Source organism: Neolamprologus brichardi, chromosome 15 (assembly GCF_056152115.1).
Source record: "Neolamprologus brichardi isolate AB-2024 chromosome 15, ASM5615211v1, whole genome shotgun sequence".
In the NCBI taxonomy this organism is placed as follows: domain Eukaryota; kingdom Metazoa; phylum Chordata; class Actinopteri; order Cichliformes; family Cichlidae; genus Neolamprologus; species Neolamprologus brichardi.
In genome coordinates this window covers 5,530,055-5,540,631 of record NC_142118.1, presented here as the reverse complement: position 1 = coordinate 5,540,631, position 10,577 = coordinate 5,530,055, and the positions used below count along the sequence as shown (strand labels likewise).

Sequence of the window (10,577 nt, the reverse complement as noted above, 5' to 3'; positions counted from 1 at the left end):
AGCTTCTCTGCTTATTAATATGTGTATGCCAAAGACACAGTGTGTTGATGAGAGCTTGTGATGGTTTAGCAAGAGGTTGTAAAAACCCATTCATCCCATAACACTTGGAATAGGCTGCACTATACTACTTACATGTAAAAATAATTAAAGTCAGACTTGTGTAAGACAGACGACTAGAATACACTAGTCCGATCTGAACGGTAATGGCTTTACTTACCAGAGGAGGGCAGTGTATCGCACTTTCTAGGGATCCGTTACATAATCGAAATGTTTTCAGCTGGTAGCAGACGTTACTAGAAGCTGAATACTCATGTACCTCAGTGTAAACTGATGAAAGAGAGAAGCCAACTTTCTCGGTGTTCCACTATTCTGTTTGAGTAAGACAGTGAGTCAGTCCTTTTTTTAATGAAATGGAAGAATGATAATAATAGCAATGTTTCTGGAACTTAGTGCCAGAAGGTAGTTTTTACATCCCGGGATGGTTCTTACTTTGGTGCTTTGATTACAGAAGTGACCATGAGTTTCAGTCTTGGTTTTCTGTTTCAGAACTTTCTGTCTTTGCCTTGACTATGGAAGATTTTATTGCACAGAGAGATCCTCCCCCCCTTTTTTTAAATTTACTAATAATATTTATTTTTGTTTACTCTGTTTATACTCAATTGAAAGCTTTTTCACTATAAGTTTTCTTATTATTACATAGAATTTTTATTTGTATTCATTCAAAATAAATCTAATTTATTTATTACTTTGGTGGTCCATAAAAGTTGTAAAAAAACATTGATTTTACCAACAAAAAATATTAACAGCGAGTTATTTTAAGTCGATGTGTTTATTATTTACATCAATCGCGTTTTACACGCGCATACGCTTCTGTTTTTCTGCTTGACTCTATAATTCACTGTACGCATGGCTGCGACCGCAACGGTCCAACGCATGCGCTCTCGCTGACATCCGGGGCCAGGACAAGGATGAACGGCGATTTCCAAGATGGCGGCGGAGGGAGGAGGGAAGGAGATGAACGAAATTAAAACTCAGTTCACCACACGAGAAGGTGTCTACAAACTCCTCACTCACTCTGAATACAGCCGCCCGAACAGGGTGCCTTTCAACTCGCAGGGCTCCAATCCCGTCAAGGTCTCCTTCGTCAATGTAAACGACCAGTCCGGCAACGGCGACAGGATCTGTTTCAATGTGGGCCGGGAACTCTACTTTTATATCTACAAAGGCGTGAGAAAGGTAAACAGTACTGAGCGAGGAGGCAAAGTAACCGCTGTTCGGGAGCAGTCCGTTAATTTGACATATTTAAATGCGTTGCAAACCAGCTGTCAGCTCTCTCGGCTTCTGTTATTTAAGTGCGCAGATTATCAAGACAAGGCCATGTAGCAAACCTAGCTAAGTTAGAGACTGATTAGCATTCTTAGCTAACATCGCCACAGTTGTTGTTGTTGTTGTTGCTTCGATTAGATTTGTGCGCCCTCCAAGGTTCGCTAGTTAATTCGGCGAAAAGCTGTGAAATTATCCAGTGAACTGTGCTATACGAGAAAAGGCTTCTCCTGTTCTGTCATGTTATGTGGTGTTTGTTTATCCTCGTTTCTTTACGTGGAAAGTGCACCTCTACACTGTCGGTGGCAATACAGACAGGAAACAACTTTGTTGTTCCTTTTAAAGAAGCCACTGACTGCATGTAAGCTTTAGACTTTGTAAGCTGTGGGCATGGAAGTGAACAGTGTTGTTTTTCGTGGTGTAATGATGTGGGAACGCTACTGTCAGGACTGGGTTGTGATGCAATGTGATCCACTGTTTAGGTTGCGTGCAGTGGTGATGTCATTGCAGCAAGACACGATGGTGACTGTGACAGCGGTGATCATGCTGGTGATGTGCTTGACCCGTAAGCCGGGTGTAGCGGCCAAGCATCCTAATAAGGACTCACACTTTTGTTCGTGTTTTGGTTTTCCACGAAAACTCTAACATTGCATATTGACGTTAATGTTAGAGCTGTTCTTCTGTCGTCTTTAACAAAAGTAAAGTGCAAAGAGGAACACTTATTTTGGATAATTCCAAGTTAATATGGTGTACTACTTGGTAAAGGGCAACCTTTGGGTTTGAAAAGTTATGAAGTCTGTTATTTGACAGCAAGTTAAGCCACAGAATTGTGTGTTTCGATTTTACAGTTTTTGAACCCTGAGGCTAGTGTTTGACGTTTCCTTTTGATTAAAAAAAAATCCTCAGATTGACTGAGCAACTGTAAAACTGCAATGTCAAAACATTTAACAACACCGCTGTCTATGGAAAAGAGATCCTAGAGAAAATTTTAGAATAGTGATAAAAATGCTGACACGTTTACTACTTAATCAAAACTGCAGGGAGTAAATATGAGCCATTATAACTGTTTGCCAGTAAACAGCAATGTTAACCTGTTGATGCAACAAAATTGAACCAGAGTAAATGCTGCATTAGCTTTAGGGACAGCATTTGTATTCAGGTTCATTTTCCTGATGTAGGGACGTCTCGCGTGGTTTTTAACATCAGCAATTCTCAATTCTCAGCAATCAAAACTTCCGCATCAAGTTTTGGAATCCCAGAGCACGGACTGAACTAGTGCAGCCACACACACACACACACACACACACACACACACACACGCATTCAGCTATCTTAGTGAGGACCTTCATTGACATAATGGCCCTTTACCCCAACCATTAAAAATGAATGTCTAACTCGAACCCTTACCCTAAACCTAACCATAGCCTAATTGTAACCCTGACACTAAAACCACATTTTGAGCCTCAAAAAGGCCTTCAAACTTGTGAGGACCGGTGTGTGTCCTCACAAGTGACTGTTGGTTCTCACAAGTATAGTAGAATGCAGATTTCGGTCCTCACAAAGATAGCTAACATAGATGGATAACACACACACACATTACAAGGTGAAGGCCTGACTATCCGGATTATTTTGGGGTTAAATGTCTTGTTCAAAGACCCAGTGATGTGCATAAAGAAGGAGCATATGGTCAAACCACTAATCTTACAATCAATGGGATTGCCACTTAACATCTCAAAGTTTTTCAGCCATATACAGGATAGTGGGTAAAAGAAATTGAAGCACAGTGAGTTGTATATAAAGTTTATTGTTCAAGGATTAGACAGATCCACTGCAAACAGTTGGGATCAAGCAAGTTTTGTTTGAGGTATTTATTTCTGTTTAAACTTTATCTTAGCAGCTGAACATCCCTGGTAATATGTCTTCTGTCTCTAACCCAGGTGGAATATGAAGCATCCTTGTATAAATGATTTATGACAGTCTAGCCACAGCATCATCGTAGCACTTGTATTGTCGGGCAGCCATAGATGCTTATTTTATCTCATTTTATTTTGAGCTGCCTCTTTGACAACACTGATACCTTTAGAAGCGTTGCAACTCCTAACCTTTCTCTCTGACTTGTTTTATGGCCCAAAATAGACCTGAAGAAAGTGATAGACATGAAGCTGTCACAAATGTTAGATTTGCATTAGTCAGGCTTTGTTGCTCTTTCTTTCTATTTTGGAATAATGACTTTCTGCATGTAACAACATATCACAGTTTCTTTAATTTATTTTTAGTCATGTCAATGTGTTTGTAATTGCAGGCTGCTGATCTTAGTAAGCCCATAGACAAGAGGATATACAAAGGAACGCAGCCTACGTGCCATGACTTCAACCCCCTCACAGCTACAGCAGAAAGTGTCTCTCTGCTGGTGGGCTTCTCAGCTGGCCAGGTGCAGCTCATAGACCCAATAAAGAAGGAAACCAGCAAACTCTTCAATGAGGAGGTGGGTAGCAGTTATCATTGTTTTGAAGACAACTTGCCTCTCTTGAGCCTTGTACTATGAAGAAGGATTTGAGGCTTAATAATGTAACTTTGGGTTTAACCCTGGATTTTCAGTGTTCCAAATGTGGTCCACTACTTACCAGGGTACATCGCCAACATAATTTGTACCGTAGACCTAATCTGCTCTACAGGTTATGTTTGACGTAAGAGATAAACAGGTATGTTCAGTTTTCTGGAATGAAGCATCACTAATCCTAGATGATCCTTGTGATCCAAGTGCGTAGATAGTTAAAGGTTGTAAAAAAAAATAAATTAAAAAAAAGAAAAGAAAATCTAAAGTCTTTGTTTTTCTCTGATGAGCATTAGTAATAAATATAAATTCTTCCTTTTGTCCAAGCTGTCTGTGAGTCATTTTAAAACTTTTATTGTACTTTGAATAGACTAAACTTTATTAATATTGCTTTTTCAGTCTAGCTGGCCAAAGAAGATGAAGCTCACACATAATCGAGCAGCATCATGAATGCATCAAAACAAAGGAACTTTATTTTTGGTTTCTGAAGAGTTTCCCCTCTCATCGAAGAGGTTTTGTAAAATTCTAAAACAACTCGTGGAGAATCTCAATGACTTAATCTCTAGTGGGGGTTGTCCTGAGGTCTTGTGAGCCACTGTTAATTATGTGAGTCGTCACATGAGCCAAGATGTGAAACAAGGCTTTGGTCATTATTGTAATCAGGGCCAAGGTGTGAATCCTCTATGAGTCTTTGCCTCACTTTATCATAATATGAGGTATTTGGTGTTGTCCTGTCCTTTTCCTGTTGAGGTGGCTCTGTTATGTTGTGTAATGCATTTGTGGAGTGGGTGTTTGGTTCCTCCCATGTAAAAATTTGAACACTGCTTACTGAATTACACTGTGTTGTTTAGCTTATGTTAGAGTATTTTAGCCTTGGGATGAGCCAGTTTTTGTCTTGAGGGTTTTCCATGGTGAAACGTGTACTAGGGTGTTAATGGTTGGAGAACATTTTTTGGAACTTATCTAAAATACTTGCCACATACTGGACAACAGTTTATTTCCCTTTGTTGTTCTCTCTCCCTGGTGGATGTCGGAGGTTTGTTCTGGTGCACTTATTCTCATATTAATAAGGTGTCTCCAAAAGTTGATTCTGTTCATCTGGACGTAGCGTTTTCAGTGGGAGAAACATTTCATCACTCATTAAAGTAACTTCTTCAGTCTCAGCTGACTGCAGGTTTCCCCAATCTTATAAACAGTACATTTGCATAACGACTGAACCGACCTCCCAGTCCATTGTTCCTTCAGTGGGTTGGTTTCAGTCATTATGCAGGCTTCTGCTTTATAGGTTTCTATTTAGACACAGGTGTCATCTGCCCATCTGATCTCTGAAGGCGATCAGACAGTGTTACTTTCCACTTCCACTATACAAAAATTGGTTACACTGGGGAAGCCATGGCGCATATATGCTTTAGTCTGTAGCAACCTTCATATTTGAATTATATGGTGGCTCATTTTCACAAACCACAAAAGATACCAGTTGCCTTCTTCTCAAGCAGTCCAGACTCCCATGACCTGGACATTCTCTGACTGAGATAACAACATAGACATATTTAGATGACTCTTTTTTTACTGTACTTTTGTCTCAAACACACAAACTCTCTGGTGCAATAGCTTTAGCCCTGATACGCGTGTGTGTGCTCGTGCGCGAGTGTGTGTTCATGCACGTGTTAGTTTAATTTTTAAGCCTCTATTATGTCTTTAAACTCTATTTTTATAATACAATAGTGTATATCACTCTGCTTCCCTTAGTCTTACCCCATTTCTGATTGGTCATATTCTTTCATATGAACATCCTCATAGCTAGATCGAGAAACCTGACTTAGCATGTTGTTAATCACCTTTGTGTGACCCCTTAGCTTGACTGCTGATTTTGGGGTAAGTGGTGACAAATAGAAAAAAGGTGTCATGGATATGATGAACTTTCCTTGTACAGGCTCCCAATAATATGTTTATCAGAATCAGAATACTTTATTAATCCTTAAAGAAATTATGTTTATGTTTGATCTAGTCCACTAGCTGACCCGTCTCCTTGTTTTTTGCTTTGTCTTTCCTTTTTTCTATTCTTCTCTTTCCAGAGACTTATCGACAAGTCGAGAGTAACGTGTGTGCGATGGGTTCCTGGTTCAGAGAGCCTGTTTCTTGTGGCTCACTCCAGTGGCAGCATGTACTTGTACAATGTGGAAAACACCTGTGGCACCACAGCACCTCACTACCAGCTCCTTAAGCAGGGTGAAAATTATGCTGTGCATACCTGCAAGAGCAAATCGGCTCGTAACCCGTTACTGCGGTGGACAGTGGGCGAAGGGGCGCTCAATGAGTTTGCTTTCTCCCCAGATGGAAAGTTTCTAGCTTGTGCGAGCCAGGATGGCTTCCTGCGGGTTTTTGGCTTTGATGCCGCAGAGCTACACGGAACTATGAAGAGCTACTTCGGTGGCTTACTGTGCGTGTGCTGGAGCCCCGATGGACGGTATATTGTGGCAGGAGGGGAGGACGACCTGGTGACGGTTTGGTCATTTTTGGACTGTAGAGTCATTGCACGAGGGCATGGCCACAAGTCATGGGTGAGCGTGGTGGCGTTTGACCACTGTACCACCAGTGTTGAGGATGGCGACTTGCCTGCGGAGTTTAGTGGCAGCGACGAGGACTTTCACGAGCAGAATCACTTCGGTGCAGGCAGAGACAGAGCAAACAGTTCTCATTCTCGGCTTTCTAAGAGAAACTCTACGGACAGTAGGCCGGTTAGTGTGACCTACAGATTTGGCTCAGTGGGACAGGACACCCAGCTGTGCTTGTGGGACCTCACAGAGGACATTCTCTTTCCTCACCTCCCTTTGTCCCGCACTCGAACACACACTAATGTTATGAGTGCCACAAGCCCTCCAGCAACAGGACAAACTCCTTCTACTCTGTCCACGACCACCAGTTCCGGTGGCACCAACAGTAAAGACAATTTGAGCAATAGTAGCACTAGCGGCAACCCAACTAACTCCCTCCCCGGCACCTTGCCTCGGTCCAATAGCTTGCCTCACTCCTCAAATCCAGCGGGGGGCAGCACCCCCAACAGTAACACAGGCAGCAGCAACAGCAGCAGCAGCACCACCACCGCCACAACCAAGGCCAACAGCATCATTGACAGCGCTTTCATCGCCACCAGCGTCAGCAAGTTTGCAACACTGTCGTTACACGACTCGCGGAAGGAACGCCACGAGAAGGACCACAAGAGAAACCACAGCATGGGTCACATCAGCAGCAAGAGCAGCGACAAGCTAAACCAGCTCAGCTCGTCAAAGATGGCGAAAGCTGACGCTGCTAAGACTTTAGGCACTACTCTGTGCCCACGCATGGAGGAGGTGCCGCTGCTGGAACCGCTGGTGTGCAAAAAGATAGCTCACGAAAGACTCACTGTGTTAATCTTCCTGGAGGACTGTCTGGTAACAGCCTGTCAGGAGGGTTTCGTTTGCACCTGGGCTAGGCCTGGGAAAGTGGTGAGTGACGGGCCTCATGAGAATACTCTCTTGTGACACTTTAAAGTTATGTTTGTTGTTGTTGTTGTTTTGTTTTTGAGTAATTCTTGCATTCAGAAGCAGTTGGGTTTGGGTTTGAGTTCACACCTCATATATATCTATATCTATCTATCTCTCTATATATCTATACATATATTTATATATTATAAACCTGCATCAGTTTTGATTATAAATAGGACAGTTTGTTTAAAAAAAAGAAGAAAGAGCAAACCTCACGGCCTCACTGTTCTACCTCTCGTGTTACATTTGAGTAAAAACCTTTATTATCAATGTGTGTTATCTGTCTCTCCACAGGGATTGCTATCATCTCAAAACAACCCAGCCAATTCCCCCAGTGGAACAGTAGTATAGTCGATGCTGGTGCTGCTAATAACAGCTCCACGCAACAGAGACGTGGGGACGACCACGGCCGAGGCCCTGCGGCGCTTCTTCACACACAGTCACACATCACATGACCTCGAGTGTTTCCTTTCATTCTCATCACTACAAGCACCCAGATGCTCTCTTTGTGTTACTGTTCATGTTAAGAATTTTGGCCAAGGCCAGAGTTAGAAACTTGACCCCCTTTGTTTCGTGTGTGTGTGTGTGCGCGTGCGCCTGTGTGGGGGAGGTGGAGTGGGTTTAAAGGGTGCTATTGGAAGTTAGAGGGCAAGTTTTAAATCATCCAGGAGGCTTATGGGAAGGTTTGACTGGCTTCATTATTGCATCTATGCTCATATCAGAACGTGTCTAGTCTAACAATAACAAACTAATCCCCCAATCTCTTGTGCCTGTAAATCTTCAAAGACTAGACACGGTGTAAGCATTTGTGATGATGCCTCAACCTGACCTTTTTGTGTGCGTTTAATTAAATCCCTTTTTTTAAGAAAAAAAGAAAGAGAAAAAATAAATGTAATATATTCACAGATAAAGGGAATAAGATGAGGGACTGTTTTGGAGCGACAGCAGCATATCCCCAAAGCGAAGTCTCTTATTTTTCACCTCCTGGGTGATTCCTTGTGCAGTCACGGTTGTCAAACACCTGCCCAAGAGAGACTGCCTTTTACTTCCTTTTGAAACGTTTTTAAGTCCGAGTTGTCAAACTCAGGAGTTTATTTGCACAGTTTTGTTTTTCTTTCATTCTTTTCCTTCCCTTGTATGTTTTGAACTCATGAGGGTGGAACAAGTTTTTCAAAACGCTTTGAAAGCACTTGGGGAAACGGCTTGTTATCGTTTTGTCTCAACGCTGGATGCTGCAATCATAGTTTTTTATATGAAAAAAAAAAATTGTTTGCACTTAATAGTTAGAGGAGTATGGCTTTACATTTTGGAGTGTGTAAGGACTCCTTGACAAGGTTGTTATATAAATAGAATTTAAAAAAACAAAAACTTTGTATCTATTGAGCATTTATTTTAATATTGTTTCGGATGAAATGGGCTCTGTAATATATGTAAATATTGTACATCAGTGATTTATGAGTGAAATGATCATATTACATTAATTGAAAATCCTCATTTCAGAAAATAGTGATATTTCTAAAACAGAAAATCTATACCTAATATTAAAACAAATCTTGAATATGCAGGTGAAAATGTTTCTTTTCTGTTGTACATAGAGAAATTTCAGGTGTATTTTTATTAATGAAACGTTTGGTATAGGAAATGTCTATCCTTTTGTCTAACAGGTAGTGCTGAATGCTAGCTAGCCTGTCGCTGCAGATTCCTTTTACTACGTAGACAGGTAGGCGCAGAGGCAGTGGTCTATAATTCAGCCATCACTTCGAGCTCAGGTAAACCACAGGAAGACCAACGCTGGCATAGTTCCCCTCACCCATAGGCAGCAGTCCCATCCGTCATAATACTTGTGAAACTCACTTTAACAAATAAGACTGACAACCTTGTTCTGCACACAGGACTGAAATCTGTGACTTCTGTTATATTGCCAGTAACTGATGCTGAACTTGTGAACAAACTTGACACTGTGTTGAATTACCAGCTGACGTGCGTCAGCACTCGGTGGCGGGGGTAGGTGCTTGAGGTGAGGGGTGCTTTTTCAGGCACCCACACAGAACTAAGGATATTAACAGTGGGAGCCTTTTCCTCCATGTGACGCCTATTAAAACAGCTTTGACAGACTACCTGTTCTGTTTGTGTTCACTGTTTATTTACACATGAAACCACGTGTTCATGCAACACTTATTAGATGGACATGCACCTCCATGCTTTCTTCTGCCTGGATAAGCGGTCAGGCTCAATACAATGTGAATTTCTTACATTGTTAACCTTTACTTTTATCGCATAGGGAAAGAAGTATTAATTTTTTTCACTTCATAATGAAGGACAAGCACAACTAATAATTTCCCATGATGGCTTGGTTCCAGGGCAGGGTTCTAGGGCAAACTCATTTGACATTGTGAGCCACGTACTGCCCACTTTGATCTAAAGCAACCTGGATGAGTAAAATTCCCTTTTCTTTTGATTTAATTGCAGAGATGTCTTATAAGCTTTGCAATTGTAACAACATCTCAGTTTTTCAACATGACAAAGAAATCCTGCTGCGGTAAATGAATGAAATCTGGCTTAAATAGTGAGAAATAAATGTGTAAGATAGCGGGAAAACCTCTGGTTGCTCATCACACAGACTGTCCTGTCATTGCAAAACAAAGCTTTTGTTTATTCACAGCAAATGTCCCTTTTTGTGGACCAATTCTAAAAAACAAAATCAAATAAAGAGACATTTCTGAAATAATTTGTGAGAAAATTGGCAGATTTCTGTTATTTAAATGTTAATGAATTACTCTGGTGTAGCATGAACGAATGAACAGCCATGGGGGAGGTTTTTATTAGCAAAAACACAGTTAAAAGTCAAAAATTGATGCCTTCCTTCACATTTTCCAAAACCATCCAGTGGACCGAATTTACCGTGTCAATTCTGGCCCCCGGGCCTTAAGTTTGACACACCTTATCTAGGAGATTTCTAAAATTTACTTTTACTTCATTTTGAGAATTACCTCCATGACTACTGAAGTATTAGTATTGCAGCTAACCAGCAGGTGGCAGTCTTGTTTAGGCAAATGAGAGCTTTTGGAATGTTTTTTCCATAACAATCACTTGATCAAACGGGGAAATTGCTGTCTATGTGATATGTAGCCTATATCCTGTTGTCTCCCCCTTGTTCTCCCATCACAAATGTATTG

At 41.3% G+C, this 10,577-nt stretch overlaps 1 protein-coding gene across 1 annotated transcript; it reads left to right on the top strand.

The window, feature by feature from the left end:
- Positions 1–944: 944 nt before the first annotated feature.
- On the top strand, positions 945–9,518 carry wdr20b (WD repeat domain 20b). Its single transcript, XM_006793049.2, has 4 exons — positions 945–1,236; positions 3,626–3,808; positions 5,953–7,362; positions 7,696–9,518. The coding sequence occupies exons 1-4, from the start codon at positions 988–990 to the stop codon at positions 7,750–7,752; spliced, it is 1,899 nt and encodes a 632-aa protein (XP_006793112.1). The 5' UTR covers positions 945–987; the 3' UTR covers positions 7,753–9,518.
- The last annotated feature ends 1,059 nt before the right edge of the window (positions 9,519–10,577 follow it).

What these genes read in the sequence shown, in the direction of transcription:
- wdr20b (XM_006793049.2), top strand. Translation starts at nt 988, where the DNA reads ATGGCGGCGGAGGGAGGAGGGAAGGAGATGAACGAAATTAAAACTCAG. An exon ending in TCTACAAAGGCGTGAGAAAG is followed by an intron (nt 1,237 to 3,625) that starts GTAAACAGTACT and finishes TTGTAATTGCAG; the next exon opens with GCTGCTGATCTTAGTAAGCC. An exon ending in GGGCTAGGCCTGGGAAAGTG is followed by an intron (nt 7,363 to 7,695) that starts GTGAGTGACGGG and finishes GTCTCTCCACAG; the next exon opens with GGATTGCTATCATCTCAAAA.